Below are 20,645 nucleotides of genomic sequence, written 5' to 3'. Positions count from 1 at the left end.
AGAATCTGGTAGTTTTGCTAGAAATACTTCAAAACTCCTCCCAGAGGGGAGCAACAGAAACAGACCGTGAAGTGGGTGTGTGGGGTCTCTAACAATGCTTTGCGCTCTAAGCATATGGCACTTATAAGCAGTATCCTGAATAACGGGAAGCGAGAATCCTATAATCTTCTCCGCTGTCCTTACCACTCTCTGTATGGACTTTCTCTCTGAGGCACTGCAACCACCAAACCAAACAGTGATGCAGTTTGTTAAAACGCTCTCAGTCGTGCCTCTGTAAAATGTAGCCAGGACAGAAGGAGAAAGATGTGCTCTCCTCATCCGACCTAGGAAATGCAGACCCTAGTTTGCACACTTTACTAAGGATGACGTGTGGAGAGACCAGTTCAGATTGTTAGCTATCTGCCCCACCGATACCTAATACTGTTGACCAAGCCGAGAATCCCAGTGAAATGATGCCTACTCACTCACAGAAAGTCAGAATAACAGCCCTGGAGTATCCCTGTTCCATTTCTTCCAAACTACCAGCTCTTAGTGTTGAATCAGTGATCTCTAGAATATTTGTATGTAAGCCAGTCTTCCTTGTAGTGTTGTTTTATTAATTACGCACAGGAGTAACTGTGGGGGTGGGATGGGGGGGAAGGTCAAGATAGTGCCCAGAGGCATGAGATCAAAGCCCTATCTCTCTTTAATGTGTGTTGTGTAAAGACTGCTAACGAGATTCACTAAGCAGAGGGATCTAGCTATAGTAATTCCAACTACTGTGGCTGGAAGCCTGCAAAAATGCTACAACAGTATCATCCTTCCAGTGGTGAGTTGCCCCCGGTTTGGACTGGTTCACAAGAACCAGTAGTAAAACTAGCGGGAGACTCTGCCCACTGACCCGGACGTCATCATAGGTGATCTGCGCATGCGCAGAAGAGTGTGCGGGCGCAATGCGAACTGGTAGTAAAGTAAGTAGAACCCACCCCTGCATCCTTCTGTGAAAAAGTAACTGAATCTTTTGCTTCCTAATTAATGCACATTAAAACGAATTTCCAAGAGTCTCAAAATGGAGGCAAATGAGGGTACAGCAGGGGAAAAATAGTGCCAGATGGTAAAAACAGCACATTCTAAACAAGAAAACATAAAACCCATTTTTGTTTATAATGCCTGACTCTTTTCCTTAAACTACACGAGAAAAAAAAATGAATCTCACTTTGCAATTCCTTTCTTGCTCCATTAATTTTTTTCCCAAAATAAAAAGTTCTCTGTTTCTTGTTACCTTTAGCTTTTCTTGTTTTGTAAATATCTGATTTGTCTTTCATTTATCCTTGATACATATAATCTTATCAATTATGATCAAACCAGATTGAAAATCTTGGAGTAGGAGAAGAGAGAGGGAAGGGACAAAAAAAGAGGGAAAAAACTCTTTTAGATTCTCAAACCCCCTCTCATCCTCTTCCACAACTTCACGTAAACATGGCTTGTCACACTTTGGATGCTCAACCATGTCCCTATTTTCTGGGTCAATTATCCTAAGCCTTAGGATAAGGCTCAACACCTTTCAGTCCACCATTCTGAATTTAGAAGAGCTTCCTGGCAGCCCTCTGACTTTTGCTTGGTGGATAGAAAAGATTATATTCTTTCTTATCACCAACCACCTTTCAAGAGCAACCCTTAATATTACAGTCAGTCAATAATGTTTTTATTTGGTCAGCAACCCTAGGAAACCTAGAACACACTTATATCTATCAATCTTTGGCCATCTGGGCAAGAGTTGGGGGGAGGGGTACAGGTATCCAAAATGCCCTGCCCTGAACCAGGTTGAAGAATAGTCCTGCTTTACTACCAAATAAGAGAAGCACATCATAGTAAGAAAAACTCCCTAAGGAACAGAGAGGACTCTCATCCTGCTCCTCACCATCAGGAAACTGTGCAGGCAATATTGATTAAGAATCAAAGCCACAATCAATAACAAGCTGTTGCAAATGTGATAAAGATCCAGACTCCCCCCCCAATCTTTGTCTCTGTCTCTGTTTCTGTCTCTATCTTTTTATATCTCTCTCTATTTCTCTAATCTAAGGGATGCAGTAGCTCAGTGGCTAAAATGCTAAGCTTGTCGATCAAAAGGTCGGCAGTTCAGTGGTTCGAACTCCTAGTGCCACGTAAACGGCGTGAGCTCCCGTTACTTGTCCCAGCTTCTGCCAACTTAGCAGTTCGAAAGCACGTAAAAAATAGGGACCACCTTTTGTGGGAAGGTAACAGCGTTCCGTGCGCCTTTGGCATTTAGTCATGCTGGCCACATGACCACGGAGATGTCTTCGGACAGTGCTGACTCTTCGGCTTTGAAACGGAGATGAGCACCACCCCCTAGAGTCAGGAACAACTAGCACATATGTGCGAGGGGAACCTTTATTTCTCCTATCTATCTATCTATCTATCTATCTATCTATCTATCTATCATCTATCTATCTATCTATCTATCTATCTATCTATCTATCTATCATCTTATTCTCTATCTATCTATCATCTTATAGATCTTATCAGCTATGCTGGCTGGAGAATTCTGGGAGTTGAAGTCCACAAGTCTTAAAGCACCAAGTTTGAAGACCTCTGCTCTACAACAATAGAGTGGTATTCCTGGGATCACTATGGTGTATGTTTCTTGACCTGCCCTATTTTCAAGGACATCATTGCTGGCAAGATTTTGCTGACTCACTACTGACAAAGATAGTGAAGGTGTGGGTAAAGCTTCCTTAATAAAATATTGACTTAATCTCAGAATAATTTACACAAAACCAATCAGCAGGTTGGGAAATAAACACCTCTCCTCTTGTTATACTGATAGGTAAAAAGAACAGAGCAGTTGGATAATTTGAAATAGGACGTAATGCTTGGGAAGCCATGCTAGACAACAAAAACAAACTTTCCACTTTTTCTTTTCATAATCAATTTTGAAGGGTTTCTTATGTTTTGGCACAGTCTCTCATTGAAAAGAACACTATAGAAGGATTGTCTCTGTCTCTTGAATATTGTCCACAATATTGATAATCTAGGCCAAGGGTGTCAAGCTCACATCGTCACGGTGGCGTCACGTAACGTATCAGGACTTTTTTTCCCCTTCACTAAACCAGGCATGGGCATGGCCAGCATGTGATGCATCTGGCCTGCGGGCCGAGAGTTTGACAGCCCTGATCTAGGCCCTTCAGGGTTGAAAGAGGAAGTTAAAAACAACTCCAGAAGCTTAGCAGGGCCCAATTTCCCTATCAAATCAGCCATTATGATATCTGTTCCAACAAGATGCTCCTGGGTTGGAGCTGAAAGGCAAAAGAGAGCAGAATGCTCTCTCCCACATGTTGGAGTAGACCAGGTGTCTCGGTAAAACACTTAATATATATATATGTCTTCTTAAGTTTTCGTGGGTGTGCATATGCAAAAAATTAAAATCTCGGGTGTTTTCCCGCGTCATTGTAAATAAGTTGGTTAAAATATTTAAGCTGGGATTTTAACCAGGATTTTAAATATTTTAACCAACTTATTTACAATGACGCGGGAAAACACCCGAGATTTTAATTTTTTGCATATATATATATTTACACACACACACACACACACACACACACACACACACACACACACACACACAGTGTATAGTTGTATAATGTCAGATCTCTAGCCTTGTCAATGTGGGCACACTTCCACCACATGGCCTTCTCCAAGTCAGTTACGTCACAGAGAGTGACCATCAGGTGTTGTGTCCTTACTGTCATAGTAAGCTGGGTGCTTACTGGCCTTTGCAGAGAGGAGACATTAATGCCATTAAAAACCTTGGAGTATTAAGTTCAGTGTTAAGGGAACAAGCTAAAATCTCCTAGTGAACCAAGATGGCCTTTTAATATAAATCAGTACAAAACTTGACAGGATTCCCAGCAAAAGCCTTTCTAAATGAGTTTTCTGAATAAACTACTGCATTTGGGCAGAATCCCTATTATGTAACATACAGAGGCAACAATGAAAGAGGCCTCATCCTTGGGAGAAACAGGTTCTATGCTTTAAATATGAAAAGGATGTGATTTCACAACTTCCAGAGGATATTGATTTTCAGGACCTAGGTCATGAGGGCTCTAGGAAATAATAGGAAGTTGAAACTCTTATACAATCCCAAGGTAGGCTATGCGGCACTAGCTGAAACATGTTGCTACAACAATGTTGAACATGCTACCTGCAACTGTTCTTGAATCTGTCTTAGCTGACAATGGATAATGATGCTTTGATTACACCACAATTCAATACTGAGGAATATTATTTATGTATTCTTTTATGCAAAATGTCATACCGAGGCTACTGCTTGCTTGCTGCATCTTATCACAACCAGTTTATATTCATATGCTGATGGCTAGCAGTTGAAGGGATGCCTGTCAGAGAAGGATTCTCTTTCTCATTCTTGCAGGAAAAGCCATTTATAGGACTGCTTGTGAAGCAGGCAGGAAAGAAACTCTGTCCATATTCTTCCCAAATTATTTTAATCTCCTGCTAATGGAGCTGTATTTGATTTGCATTCTCTGTACTTTCCGGAAAAAGCATAAAGACCAATCTTTTTATTGTGGCTTTATATAATTTGCTTTTGCTAATTCTGTAGAATTGGTGTCATTTTTATCTTGTGATTATTGTTGTTTTATGGCCTCATGTTTTGCTTTATAATGATTTAATTACTTCAGTATTGAAGGCTGCCTGGTGTTTATTTTAAACACATTCATAAAATGAGTAATTTAATTAAATTAACTAAGTAACTGATAGTAGATTACTGTGGCTGAATTAAAGGAGGCTGTTAAATAATGAATACCATAGATTCATAGACAGTATTATAACAAACTGACTGATGATTGCATCTTAGCTGGAGTGCAGTATTATGTTACAGTGCATTGTATTCTGCAGTCCAAGATATATGTTACAGTTGACTCAAGCATACTATAATAAGCAGGTTTGGAAAGCTTTATTTTTTTTTTAAAAAATCACTTTTTCATGTAGCCCCAAAGGGTAGGCAACAGCTAAAATAATGCTGTATACCAGCATCTCGATCAGTGTTTTTCAAACTTGGCAACCTTTTGACTTCAATCCCCAGATTTCCACAACCACTCTTTATCCTGACCTGGAGGAACTCTTGAAATATTGTTCAGGTCTCAGTAAACCTCTGCATAACAATGTTTATATCTACAGCTAGCACTACACAGTATATCAAACTAAAACCAAAAAACCAAAGAAGCCCAGCTGAGAGAGGCTGGTTTAGTGTATGGGTGTATTTTTAATGTCGGATCGCCACATTCTAAGTATGGGCCACCCTTCGTATAGGGAAGACAGGAAGGGAGGACCCCATCTTACACCGATGTGCATGTGGCCTCTGCCTGCTTCGAGTTAAAAATAGTGTTTGGTGGCTTCTATTGGCTTAAGACTGAGGCTAGGTTTGCCAGCATTGTGTCTTGCAAGCAACCCCTGAATTTTAACAGACATAGGGTCTGTACTGTACAGAGGCACCATCTCATCTCATACTCCTAGCTTTTTTTCTTAAAATCTATTTCATCTCTTTTAAAGGTCTTGAATTTGTCACAGTGACTGAAATACATGCTGGACATGCAGGAGATCTCTGATTCAAAATTCCACAGATTTTTTTTAATTGTTTTTTTCCCCCAAGGGGAAAAATGGAATGATGGACTACAGGACATTTAAAAAAAAAAAAAAACGGCCAAAGGAAAAGTAAGTAACCTAGGGAAAGAAAAAATAATAACAACAACAGCAGCAGCAGCATTTCTGCCAGCTTTCAAATATTCTGAATGTTATACAAACTGTGTAAGAAAACTTTTATTTATTTTATTTATTTATTGGTTCGATTTATATGCCACCCTACTCCGGAGACTCAGGGTGGCTTACAATGTGTTAAGCAATAGCCTTCGTACTTTTGTATATACCTGCTTAGTAGGGATTTTGCACCCCCCCCCCAAAGCGGTGTTCTTTTTTATACAAAGTCAGCTTATTGCCCCCACAAACCGGGTCCTCATTTTACTTACCTCAAAAGGATGGAAGGCTGAGTCAACCTTGAGCCTGGTGAGATTTGAACTTGCAGTAATTGCAGGCAGCTGGTGCTAGTTTACAGCACTTTAGTCTGCTGCGCCACCAAGGCTCTTTTGATGGAAGAATACATGAGAGGATTTTTTTTTAATTTGAAATTTGTATGTTTGTATGTGCATATACATTTAATTTAACTTTGTATATGTATTTATTTATTCATTCACTGAAACAACTCTAGGGGTGTACATAGGTAAAGAGGTATAACAGGCATATGGTAGCCACTAAAGAAAATAACCATCTAGGCCCAGAAATAAAAATGCAAAACAACATATACAGAAGGGCGTTACAAATCACTCTAACCTAATCTCGGCATAGTTCCTCCATAAGCGCAACAGTTTTTATATCATAACCAGGCCTGAATTTATTTATTTATTTATTTATTTATTTATTTATTTATTTATTTATTTATTTATTTATTTATTTATTTTTGAATTTGTATACCGCCCTTCTCCCTGAGGACTCAGGGCGGTGAACAGCCAGATAAAAACATCAGATACAAATATTAAAACACATTTAAAAATATATATAGATTTGGCCGCATTAATTAAAACAATAAGCAAAACAGAACAATTAAAAAACCCTTAAAAAGAAATTAAGCCAGCCCGGCTTGTTGAAAAAAGAAAGTTTTAAGGGCACGGCGGAAGGCACTGAGGTCATGGATTCTCCTTATCTCAGGGGGCAGCTGATTCCAGAGGGTGGGTGCCCCCACAGAGAAGGCCCTCCCCCTGGGGGTCACCAGCCTGCATTGTTTGGCTGATGGCACCACGAGGAGGCCCTCTCTGTGGGAGCGCACGGGTCGGTGGGAGGTCGTCGGTGGCAGTAGGCGGTCTCGAAGATAGCTAGGCCCTATGCCATGGAGCGCTTTAAAGGTGATAACCAACACCTTGAAGCGCACCCGGAAGACCACCGGGAGCCAGTGCAGTTTACGCAGGAGCGGTGTTACATGGGAGCGCCACGCTGCTCCTGTCACTACCCGCGCTGCTGCGTTCTGGACCAGTTGGAGCCTCTGGGTGCTCCTCAAGGGGAGCCCCATGTAGAGAGCATTGCAGTAATCAAGGCGAGAGGTTACGAGGGCATGAGTGACTGTGCACAAGGAATCCCGATCAAGAAAGGGCCGCAACTGGCGGATCAGGCGAACCTGATAAAAGGTCCCCCTGGTTACAGCCGTCAGATGTTCCTCCAAGGACAGCTGCGTATCCAGGAGGACTCCCAGATTGCGAGCCCTCTCTGTGGGGGCCAAAGACTCGCCCCCAATAGTCAGTGATGGAGTCAACTGACCATATCGGGATGCCGGGAACTACAGCCACTCAGCCTTGGAAGGGTTGAGCTTGAGCCTGTTCCTCCCCATCCAGATCCGTACAGCCTCCAGGCACTGGGACATCACTTCAAGGGCATCGTTGGGGTGGCCTGGGGTGGAGATGTACAGCTGAGTATCATCAGCGTACTGATGGTATCTCACCCCAAAGCCACGGATGATCTTGCCCAGCGGCTTCACATAAATGTTGAACAGGAGGGGCGAGAGGACCGACCCCTGAGGCACTCCACATATAAGAGGCCTCGAGGTCGACCTCTGCCCCCCTGCCAACACGAACTGCGACCGGTCGGAGAGAAAGGAGGAGAACCACCGTAACACGGTGCCCCCCATCCCCAACTCTTCCAACCGGTGCAGCATGATACCATGGTCGATGGTATCAAAAGCCGCTGAGAGGTCTAACAGGACCAGAACAGAGGAGCAACCCCTGTCCCGAGCCCTCCAGAGATCATCAACCAACGCGACCAATGCCGTTTCCGGTATGAATCCAATCCTTTCCTTTCCTTTCCTTTCTTTTCCTTTCCTTTCCTTTCCTTTCCTTTCCTTTCCTTTCCTTTCCTTTCCTTTCCTTTCCTTTCCTTTCCTTTCCTTTCCTTTCCTTTCCTTCCCACTTGCCCCTTGCTTCCTCTCCATATATTAATATTTTAAAATACAAAAGATGTGTTAAAAACCACAACAAAAAACCCCTCCATCTAAATAAAAAGATGCATTCTATGCCCTCTTCTAAACAATAGCAATCGGAGTCAGCATTGCGCATGCTGTTCCATAATGTCGGATCTATGCAGAAAAAGCCAAATTATCCGTGTATTAAATGCTATAGTGGAATCTGCAAAGGGGATTGCACTGAAGATCTAAAAGCACAAAAAAGACTATGCAGAAATAGGCAGTCCTGTAAGTCATTTGCTCCTAAGATTTGTGGATGTGAAGATCAAAACATAATAAACAAAATAAAATAGGCCTCTTAGCTTGATTAGTAGACTTTGCACTGATTTGCCAAAGGCCACCCACTGTCTGAAGAGCCACTATTAAATTTATTTCTAGCAAGAACTAGCAAATAAATGTTGCATGGATATGGATATGGATACAGGATAAATAAAAGATGATAGGAAATAATAGTATAATCTTACCTCTTAGTCTATAATAAGTTTGGTGGCTTGCTAAAATTTGCTTCACTGATTCTTGAGGGCAGACCTTCACTCCAGTTGAGATAAAAGAGGATCTCTTGGTCCGATGCTTGGCCATATCAAATATCCTCCGAATAGTTGATACTTTAGACCTCTTTGCCAAGTTTTCTGACATTTCAGATCCTGAATCCTCTGCCAGATGTTTGGCATCATTATGATTAATTTCACTAGGGGTTTCTGTAAGAGGAAAGACACAAAAATACATCAATAAAATACAATGCAGAATTATTATCTGCCAATAAGACCTGGTGTAATAACAATAACTCAACAATAATAATGGAAGACACAGTCACTGGTCGGTGGCGATAGACTGGAAGAGGTTAATATCAAAAGAGGAATCTTTCAAGGAGACTCATGCTTACTGTATTATTGTTATTGCACTGATTCCTAATCAACAATACTGAATAACTCACAACTGTATGGAAAACTATGAACTGAAGTAGAATCACTGCTCAACACTGTCTATATATACAGCCAAACTCTTGTAATAGAGTTTGTCTGGACCAATGTGACATCCTCATCATAACAGGCGGGAAATAGTGAAAACTGAAGGAATCGAGGTGTCAAAGAAGTTCACTGAAGAAGTTCACTGAAAATACCTCAAACATTGAGAGTAGGCAAGAAAATGCAGCAGTAAAGGGGTATAGAGCTAAGTATTACAATATGGCAATATAGAGGAAGGAGAGAAACTGTAATGCTAGGTGGGAATGACCTTGGGAGACCCGGTGAAGACATTTTTTCCCCAAGGAATGGTCAGATAACAGGAACATAGCCCTCAGCTACATAGAGGGTGGAGCAAGATTCAAAGAACAGACCCTCCCTCAGTTATTAGGCTTTTAAAGGTGACAGTGGAAAATTTTACTTTCAGACTTGCAAGATTCTGTTAAGGTAGCTTTGCAATAGAATTAGCTGATCTGGTCTGGTTTCATGTCTGGTAATATGACAGAAATGGAAAGGTCGTGGGATGGGGAACAAGAGAGTGAAAATGTCCAGTTGCATGAAATAATGGGAATAATGATAGAAAGTCTACAATTTGTACATTGGAGAAATGTATTTTTAATTTGTTGTTGATGTGGGATGAATTAGTTTATAATTTATGGAAATTCCACTGGAATTGACTCTATGACTCCAATTTTTTTAAAAAAAGATTTGAAACTGCTTGTTTCCAAATGCCAAGAAAGCGTGGGGAAAGTTTACAAGTGTATTTCTAAATGCTGTAACATATGTTACATTTCCTTATGCTGTTTCTTTTTGTTTCCAAAAATAGTCTTTATTAAATAATAAAATATAGAGACAATGGGATAAAATTACTCTTGCACAAAATACAGGATTTGTCAAAATGTAAACAGCATTAAAAGAGTGCAAATAAATTTATCAAATCTAGATTCTATGCCTGACATAACTTACAGGACACTGTAATTAATTTATTTTCCTTAAACTAAGATTAGAAATACTGAAGGTTTTATATTTCATTAAATTGAAAAAAGCTTTCCACTTTTGTGAAGATAATAAAAGAACAGTTAAGTACTTATGTTGTAAATATTATTCATTGAAGTTTAACAGAATTATAATATTAATTTTAAATGTCAAGGTTCCTCAGAAATAATATGCCTTTCTCTTCTGGCATCTATCTGTCTGTCTGTCTGTCTGTCTATCTATCTGTCTGTCTGTCTGTCTGTCTGTCTGTCTGTCTGTCTGTCTATCACCTAGCATCTGTCATCTCTTCATATATGCTTATTTCACCACTAACCAGGATTAAAAAAGAAATGGTGAAATGTATTTGTAAAGCTTTCTAAAGCACAAATAATTATTCTAAGAAACCAACAGCATGTGTACAATTTGATTACTGATGTCTGACTATAGATGACAACAGTATTGGGGGGAAAAATGGGTTTATCAAAGGAAAAGAAATATTTTTTTAAAAGATCAAGTACAGTATATAAGGGAATTAGAATATCAGGAAAATCAAGAGCTAAATATTTAGTTGAGTCACATCAGTGCCTTTTCTTCTATAAAATTAAGCTTGTACCCATGCCATAAACAATAATTATTGTGTCACTTTATATTAGATAAATTAAAAGAAAATAAAAAGGGAAAGATGCTTCATCCTGACAATCTGGAAATAACTGAATTGAACTTTAGCCAACAAAGAAAAGGGAAAGAAAAGGCACGTTCAGCAATATATTAAAAGTTGTCTTTCAAAATGAGATAATTCATCACCTTAGTTTCTGTACCCCATCCTAAATTTCATTAGAAGCCTCAAGCAATGTGAAAAAAAGTGTGTGAGGGACATTTGCATACGTCATTTAGGCTCGCTTGTCCTGTATTCATGGCAGCTTAATTTCAAATCAGTTTAAGAAAAACAAGTCTGGAACTGAGACATTTTGACAACAGCTCACAAGATATTCAGTCCTCACTGCAGATAACATAAACCCTCCTTCTCATCTCTCTCTCTCTCTCTCCCTCCCTCCCTCCTTCTCTCCCTCCCTCCCTCCTTCTCTCCCTCCCTCCCTCTGTCTCTCTCATCTCTCTATCATGATCACATGGCTATGGAATGCTGCAAATGGCTGTAAAAGTGAGCCAGTTCTCAAGCACCCAAAATGTGATCATTAAGTGACCGGTCATAAGTTGAGGACTATCTGTACAGTGTAAAAACTGTAACAGCCACTATGTAGGCAGGCAAGCAGAAGACTAATAAAGTGCAACCATGAACACCAACTAGCAATCATAAGATACTGTACATCAAAACCTCTATAATCTCACAACACATGGACAGATTCAACTATAGTTTCAGCTGGGTAGCTGTGAGCATCCTAGACCAAGCTAAATCCAAAAATGCTAGGGAATTCCTGGAAGCTTGGCATTTAGGACAAATCAGCTATCAATAGACACATAGAGATTAATCACATTTACACCCATTCAAAAGAGATAATAAAAAAAACTAAGAGGGAAAGAAAAAGAGCAGAATACATCCTCTCCAGCAGTCAATTTATTATTATTATTATTATTATTATTATTATTATTATTATTATTATTATTATCATCATCATCATCATCATCATCATCATCATCATCATCATCAATAACAATAATAATAACATAATATAATAATAATAATAATAATAATAATAATAATAATAACAACAATAAATTTATTGTCATTGTACATATATACACAGTATACATATACAACAAAATTCACTTAGCACCCAAAGACCAGGTCCAATACATATAACAATCCCCAAACACACCCCCACCGACCACAAATTCCCACCCCTAAACCACCCAAACATCCACACAACAGACCAAGTAATGCTGTCCAACAGCTCACTGATGGTGGCCCTTTAGTTCATTGTTGAGTGCAATTATAGCTCTGGAATAAAAAGTATTTAGAAAATGTGTGGTCCACGTTTTAATTGTTCTGTATCTTCAATACCTAGACAAGCAGGGATTAACACCAGACAAACAATCAAGCAGAAAACAATATCCTTATCAATGAACAATCAAGAAGAAAACCATATTCCCACTGACATTGTCAAGGCAAGCTACTGCATATAAATAGGGAGCAAACCCCACTGGCACTGACAATGTAACCTAGTTGGGTAATGAAATGTCTGCAAGCAAACAACCAAGCTCAGAGAGCACCAAAGATTCCACAGTGGAACCCTGAGTAACATACAAGAAAATAGCTTTTCTATTACATGCAGAGACAACACTGCCTTTATTTTTTAAAATCTTTTCTTATTAGATGTTTTGTACATTAATAACTTCTAGACCTTTGGTTAGTTCTAAAACACCGCATCAGGTAGAAGTTTTGCATAAGACGTAAGAAGTTGCTGGCTTGAAACCTTTTCTTTAAATTACTATTTTCTATTCCTGACCTAACTCGATTTCCCCAGGTAGCTGAAAGCCTTTGGGCTTTTTTCTTTTTTAAAGTAAGTGCAGCTTACCATGTCACTGTTTTTCCAGTTTCTTAAGGTAAAAGGGGTTCACACTGTGTGAAACTGTTTTGCCTCAATTATCTGGAGAAACGATGAAATGGTGGGATCTTGCACTTCTATTTTTTTTTCAGGACTTCAACCAGTTAGGAAAAACTAGCTGGTTGTGGAAAAGAAAGTAATAATTAAAATAAAGGCCTTCCAGGTTTTGAACCAGCAACTCTTTATGTGCTGTGTGGTTTTTTCAATCACTGCAATATTTGCCAGGGATATCAGGCAGGTGAACTTAGAATAGACGAGTATAACTTTTGGGTACATTGAAAGGGTGTTTCTTCTTCTGCAAAACATTTAAATGGACTGCTCGGGTGAGCCTGTTAGGAAGTAAAACAGTCCTGCCAAAATGCCACATCATAGAAAAAGACCTTTTTTCAAATTGCTGGAAGAAAATACATCCAGGGATCAAATCTTGTACCGGAAGAGGGATTGGTTTCCAAAGTTTATTTTCTTGCATTGCATGGTGTTTCTTTCAATAATGTTTTGCCTATTGTAGGGTTTACTCCATAGTTTCCTTTAATGTTTATCATCTCAAAAATGGCTAGAATGTTTTTAGTATTCTTTGTGAGTGATTCCAGGAGCCATAAAAAGAGATTTGGGGGCCATGTGTATAAAAAGAGATTTGGGGGCCATGTGTAACTCTGGACAGTCAGGTTGTCTGTATCTAATCTCTTGTATATAACACGTTCTTCCATACTGTTTATAAAGTATGAATAAAACTCTTGATCCTATTAGTTTAATTTTAGGTCACATTTTACCAATTGACAAAAATCACACTGAATTTTTAAAACAAGAGTTTTAATGGACCTATTTTGAATTACTCCACCTTCAAATAGCTTATTTAAGATATGTATCATGAGGAATAGCTATTCTTATATGCATTTGCTCTTATTTCATTTACCATCAAGCGTGTTTCAGGATCATCAAATAATGGACACATTTTAATTTCTTTAAGGGTGGGTAGACCTAAAAAAGATCAGTGGTGGGCATGGAGCCTGGTAATGGTTATCAAGGAAGGAGCTTTAGACAACCAGAGATGCTATGTTGGATGCCCATGTCCTAAAAAAGGGGTTGAAACAGGGGTGGGTTCTACTTACCTTTACTACCAGTTCGCAATGGGGCCGCGCGCTTCTGATGACGTCGGGGTCGGTGGGCGGAGCTTTCTGCCGGTTTTACTACTGATTCTATAGAACCGGTGTGAACCGGGGGCAACCCACCACATGCAGAGTCTGACAATTTAGGCCAGTATTTCCAGCAACAATATCATCCAGATGGAAGGCCAAGGTCCAGATAGACCCCGAAGGTCAAGATGCCTGTGAAATTAATTAGGCTTAACATCTACAAAGTCTGAGGGGTCAAAGTTTGGATTTTCCTAATTTCTCTGATTATAATGGAAAACAGGATTTCTCAATCTATCCTTCCCAGGAAAATGAATAATTTCCCACCTCTTTAATGATGGCATAGTGCTAGAATGGTGGCAAGAGAGAAGGAATTTTTTTATTGCTGTTGCAATAAAAGTAATCCTGGTTTCTTAGTCAGGTCTTCCTTGTAAGGCTGACATCAATCTTGCAACTCTCATTCTCTGAAGAAGTAAAATATTTCACTTTGGTTACTGGATAATTTCCAGTCCTCAGGGCACACCACTATCTCTTGTGCACTTTGTTGCAATACTATCAGCTTGTGGATGTATAAATAACGAATTTACAAAATGCCATGATGCAGCCAACTCAACAGTTGGCACAGAATTTGCCTCAACCCACAGCAGTGGATCAGCCTGCAGCACAGCTGGTATTTCTGTATTCTGTTGGTGGCTTGCCAGAAAACTTTGGAGGAGACCATTGCCTGACCTTCACGATTCAATGTGAACTGCTTAGGGTCGGGCAGTGGAATTTCCCATAGATCATACTAGAGTGATTTTTATGCTTACTAAAGAAAGAGCAGCTGGAATTGGCAATGGTGATATACAAACAGGCTTCAAACACTCATAGGCAGGATGGGGGGTGTAGAATTGATGAAAGGGATTTGGTATGGCTTTCTAGAATGCATTTGCTGTCTGCCTGACCTTCAAAGAAGAAGTTTCTTAAACTAGGGCTGAATGTGAGAAAGAGAGAAAGAAAAAATCTTCCCTCCCCTCTAATGATCAGTGGAGACTGAGGGAGCTTCCCCAAGTGGGTCTTAAAGGCAAGAAAGGGAGAAGGTAGTTTAGAGATTAGGTGTTCTGACCTAAGCTTCCCCAAAAAGCACGAAGCAAAAGGAGTTTGGTCCCGACAAAACCCCTTTTATTAAACAAATGTGAATTCCTCTCATTCACATTTAGCAAAGGCCTAGCAAACAGTCTTTCAAAGGTGAATTTATGACCACAGACCTTATCTAGCTTGGAAAGCTGCCATGTAAATATTTTCCAAATGCAGTGCTGTGCAAGGAAAGACTTGGCACAGAGTCTCTGAGATTCACGGACAGATCTTCACACTCCTGAACCGAATGGCTGAACGAACGAATTGTTTCCTGCAAAAGCCCACTCCCCTTTTGCTCCTCTTTTATTTCCTGTGGGAGGGGCCATTCATCGTCTACCTGTGGCTTTACTCCCAAGTGGCCCCGATTTTTTAGCTGTTCTTTTCTTCTGGCAGCTCTGCGCATGCGCACACTGGGAACAGGCTCCAGCTGTTCCTCTGCCTCATTGCGGTCTAGCTCTGTAGGCAGCTGATAACTGCAGACGGCCTTGGCCCCCCCCTCTTCCTCCTACGCACAGCCCTCATCTGAGCCTTCCCCAGCCTCCAGAACTGGCCCATATTCCTCCCCAACCTCCTCACTGTCTAACTCTGCTGCCAGCTCTGCTGGCCGCTGGCAGGCCACAGCATTAGGCATCTGAGTACTTGGAAGATTGGCTCATAAATAAGGTATGTTTTTTCCAGTTTGAATAAAGGAGCTGGAGTTTCTTCTCAGCTAACATGAGCTGTGGGGAGGCAGATGGAATTTGCCCATGAGTTGGAAAGTAAGTCAATCTGTTCCTTCTGTTCTGTTTCTGTAACTGATATCTTGACCATGGAAGCATTCAATTGTGCATCAGAGTATTCCTTTTCCCCAGGAAGACTTTGTAACAAGATTCAGTTGTGCAATATGTAAACAAAGCTTAATTCTGGCCAGTAATCCTGAAACATGAGATATATAAAATAATATTCAAGAACACAATCTTCACAATGGGACAAAAGCCTGTCTCGTTTCAGTTCAAGATGTGGACACTCTAGAAAGAGTGCAGAGAAGAGCAACAAAGATGATTAGGGGACTGGAGGCTAAAACATATGAGGAATCATTGCAAGAACTGGGTATATCTAGTTTATTGAAAAGAAGGACTAGGGGAGCAGGGGTGGGTTCTACTTACCTTTACTACTGGTTCGCAATGGGCTCGCTTTGCTCGCACACGCACCTTGCTTCTGCGCATGCGCAGTTTGCTTATGATGATGTCAGGGTCAGTGGGTGGAGTCTCCCGCCGGTTTTACTACCAGTTCTGTAGAACTGGTCCAAACCGAGGGCAACCTACCACTGTAGGAAAAGCATGATAGCAGTATTCCAATATCTCAGGGCTACCACAAAGAAGAGGGAATCAAGCTATTCTCCAAAGCACCTGAGGGCAGGAGAAGGAGCAATGAATGGAAACTAATCAAGGAGAGAAGCAACCTAGAACTAAGAAGAAATTTCCTGACAATTAGAACAATTAATCAGTGAAACAATTTGCCTCCAGAAGTTAAGAATACTCCAGCACTGGAAGTTTTAAAGAAGGGATTGGACAACCATTTGTCTGAAATGGTGTAGGGTTTCCTGCCTAAGCAGGGGGTTGGACTAGAAGATCTCCAAGGTCCCTTCCAACTCTGATATTCTATTCTATTCTATTCTATTCTATTCTATTCTATTCTATTCTATTCTATTCTATTCTATTCTATTCTATTCTATTCTATTCTATTCTATTCTATTCTACTGAGTTCTTCCCAAGAACTTGGGATAGGCAGATGTGCTTGTTTGATGGAGTTCTTATATACTTAATAGTATAGCATTTTGCCAGTTGTGAGACCAATTTCTCTAATCTCTGCACAAATAAACCCAGAGACAGATGCTGTTAGTTCTTGTATGAGAAACTGTCCAACTATTCACAATGCTTTGAGGTAATCCAGACAAGAACCAGCAGCCACGAGTGCTAATGCAACATTTATTGTAAGATTATATTAACAGAATCTTGCAATTTCTCTTCCCTCTCAGTTTTACAGTCCAAGAAACCAGGGAGAGTCCCTTCTGAGACATTTGTCAGCCCCCACTTTCTTCTATGAGGTAAGCTGCCTCTTATCTGAGCCATTCCTGGTCTGTTGCTATTCCTCCTCCTCCTCCTCCTCCTCCTCCTCCTCCTCCTGTTTCTCGAGGATATTCTCACAATTATTACAGCTATAAATTAGAATGGGAAATTTTAAAAAAATATCCTGGAAGAAGGCAATAGTAAATCACTTCCATTGCCCCCTCCTCCCAACATAAACATTGAAAATTCCAGAAGCATAGGTGCTTAATTCACCACCTCTTTATCTTTGACATTTAATAAACTAAACTAATATATTGGTTTTATTGCATTTCTTATATCTGCATATAACATATTATTCACCAATGACAATAGTTTTGCCCTTTTACTTAATTCTGTTAATTGGCACAGGCATTTGTGCTATTTTCTACACATTGAAGACAGCTGTGGAAATATTGTATGTTGTCATTACAATTCAGTTGTAGATAGGCAGGCATCTGTCATACTCCAGTGATATTTCATTATCACTTAACATTTACATCCAATTTTTCTCCTTCATATTTCGATACTGAAGTGTTCACTGTTTTCCAGAGGAACCTCTTTTAGGCATTATGCTTTGCAATATCCGACTTAACATCAGGGTCACCTATTTTATTTTTACAGTTAAATTGAAACCAGCAACAGCCCTCAGTGTTAGCATTCTATTCACAGAGGAAAAATGCCAACTTATTATAATTATCTACTGCTGAATAATTTTATTGGCTTTTGTATATTCAATGATAGTTTGTTTTCGGTATAACTTGGGAGCTATCAGAACTTAATTTTTTCCCAGACTGATCAGAGAGAAATTAAAATTTCTCTTTTAGGGCCTGGTGGCTCAGCAGACTGATAGCATTGTCTGCAATTACTGTAAGTTCGAATCTCACCATGCTCAAGGTTGACTCAGCCTTCCATCCTTTCTAAGGTAGGTAAATTGAGGACCCAGTTTGTGGGGGCAATAAGCTGACTTTGCATAAATATACAAAAAGATGAAGGCTATTGCTTAACGCATTGTAAGCCGCCCTGAGTCTCCGGAGAAGAAAATTTTAAAAAAAATTAAAGAAAATAAAGACAAAGAAAAAAAGTTACAAAGAACAGGCTTCCGATCTTGACAGATTACTTTACTCTCTCTCTCTCTAAGGAGCCATGATAATTTCTTTCTTTCCATTATCTATCTTTTCCAATCCTCAAATTGGAAAATCACAGGTTTGTTTGTTTTTTTCTTTTTCCAGCAATTTTTTAAAAAGTTCTACTCACTAATAAATGCAGTAGTTGAGCTTTCGCTAAACAAACATTTTGCCATCTCTGCTAGTTCCAGTATCTTTTCCACCATTCCTCCATTGTGGGTATTTCAAAGTCTTTTCATTTTTGTGCCTATAACAGCTTTGCGGCAGTTATCATATGCAAGTAGTCCTTGACTTACAATAGTTCATTTAGTGACCATCCAAAGTTACAATGGCACTGAAAAAACTGACTTATGATCAGTTTTCAGACGTACAAGTGTTGCAGCATCCCCTTGGTCATGTGATTCAAAGTCAGACGCTTAGCAACTGACTCAGATTTATGACAGTTGCGGTGTCCCCGGTGTCATATGATCCCCTTTTGTGACCTTTCGAACAAGCAAAGTCAATGGGGAATCCAGATTCACTTAAGAACCGTGCTACTAACTTAACAACCGCAGTGATTCACTTAGCAAATGTGTCAAGAAAATTCGTAAATTGGGGCAAAATTCACTTAACAAATGTCTCATTTAATAGCATAAATTTTGAGCTGAGTTGTAGTCGTAAGTCAAGGACTACCTGTATATAAATGGTCTTCCATTGCTCTTTCTTAATTGTCTCATCAAAAAAAAATTCAGAATCAGAATATTTTGAAAACATATTACAGGTTGCAAAAGGAGTTCACCTTGGGGGGGGGTCTCTCATATTGCATCATATTAAAATGATAATAAGTGTGATGCAAATGACACTCAAAGAAATAATTGCACCTCATGTAAAAAAGCATTGGCACATTTGCAAAAGCCAAGGACTTTGGCAGGCAAATTAGTAAGGAATTGATATTTTATTGGAAATATGATATAAGTTTGCCAGTGGGTTGCAGATAGTTTTAAACCTGTCACAGATGTAAACTTATATAAAATGATATGAACACATGAGCTCAGATGCTTGGAAAGCAATAACCATCATTCTTTGTATTGCTAGGGAATAAGCAAATTGCTGAATGGAAAATCATTTATTTCTTCCAAAAGTTGTACTAGAGGTTTGGGATAGGAAGTGAGGGATTGGATTAAAACTACTTAGTTAATTTAGTTCATTTGATTTATCTTAGGAGCCAAACCCATTTTTCTGAATTATTCCCTTTGTGCTTTCTCCTACATGGCTTAAAAATCTTTTTCTCCACATCTCCATAGAAGCTTTTGGGAACATAGAATTGATTGACTGCAGGAGAGAGGAGGAACAGGGGAAGAAAAACGAACATGCTTAAAATAATTTGGGAGTCAAATTGCAGATTTTTCTACACGTTCAGTGCAAAGCATAATTGAAATTACATTGGAAGCATATCATTATTTTCAACATTTATCTGAAAATGCAAAATACAGCTGGCAATCATGTTTAGTATTATCACATCCTTTCATATTGTTCAGTGTGGTTGGAAACTACTGTAAATTGATTAATTTAAAACTGAAACACATGTACTACTCAACCTCACCACAATATAGATACAAAGAGCATGACCAATAGCAGCATCTTCAATGAACAATAATTTAGGACACAGCCACTTTACTACAGCCTATTAATTTGGATCATTACTGGGTGAAGAACCTTTGATTGTGTCATCTCTTGTTCTCTGTAAGGTTTTGTTTTGTTTTTACTTATTACTATTTAGTGGTTTTTTACAAGATGTGAAGATTTTAAAAATACTGCGGAAAGAAATTATATAAATTACTGAATATGATAGATATCCCAAATTATTTTCCTAGAGATCGAATTCCCCATGAATTACCAGTACATTTCAAGGTCATTCATAGGTTCTATGTTAGAGAACTGGTTAGATGAAATACAATTAATCTGATAGAAAAGCTGTTAAAAGAATTCCACTGTGGATAAAGAATATAATTTGCAGAGAGTTATATGTGTATTTAGTATCTGCCTATGTTGATCATTAATTTTTAAAAAATATTTGACTTTTTAATGTTTATTCATGGCAAATTCATCAAAATTAGTCTTGGAATATAATTTGTACTTTTAAAAAGCTGTTAATTCTTCCATTATTTCTGATCCGGAAGGAAACAATTTGGACTCTTACTTTATTGCTAATATTTTTTATTTCTTTTTTTCTAAATTAATAGACTAATCATATTTTTGGTTTATTTGCATATTCAAAGTTTTTCTGTTTATTTATTTTTATTTTCATCTTTCTGTTTATAAACAGTAGTTTGCCTTGCCATTGTTAGTGGGGGTCTTTGATTTCCTGTTTTTCTTTTAAGTATTGGACTGAATTCAATTTTTAAGCTGGATTTGAAAAAGCAGCATAGAAAGTGTATTGACATGTTTGAATTCCGGTGTTGGAGAAGTTTCCTGATAAGGCCACACATAGCCAAGAAAACAAATGGACCATATCAGTCCAAAATTCTCATGTGAATTTTGGGCTTGTTCATTTGGGCCCAAATCAGGGGTGAAATCCAGCAGGTTCTGACAGATTCTGGAGAACCAGTAGCGGAAATTTTGAGTAGTTTG

At 39.1% G+C, this 20,645-nt stretch overlaps 1 protein-coding gene across 1 annotated transcript in view; it reads right to left on the bottom strand.

The window, feature by feature from the left end:
* Positions 1 to 20,645, bottom strand: part of IMPG1 (interphotoreceptor matrix proteoglycan 1) — a 106,281-nt gene that overhangs the window by 61,370 nt on the left and 24,266 nt on the right. Inside the window, exon 2 of the mRNA XM_070932207.1 lies at positions 8,542 to 8,775. Coding sequence (XP_070788308.1) covers positions 8,542 to 8,775 — 234 coding nt within the window. The remainder of the gene's footprint in view (positions 1 to 8,541; positions 8,776 to 20,645) is intronic.

The sequence above is a fragment of the Pituophis catenifer genome, unplaced genomic scaffold (genome assembly GCF_029215685.1).
Source record: "Pituophis catenifer annectens isolate HBS135680 unplaced genomic scaffold, rPitCat1.0.hap2 SCAF_1, whole genome shotgun sequence".
NCBI classification, from domain to species: Eukaryota; Metazoa; Chordata; class Lepidosauria; order Squamata; family Colubridae; genus Pituophis; species Pituophis catenifer.
Note: the sequence above shows the minus strand (reverse complement) of the source record. Positions and strands in the feature narration are given on the sequence as shown.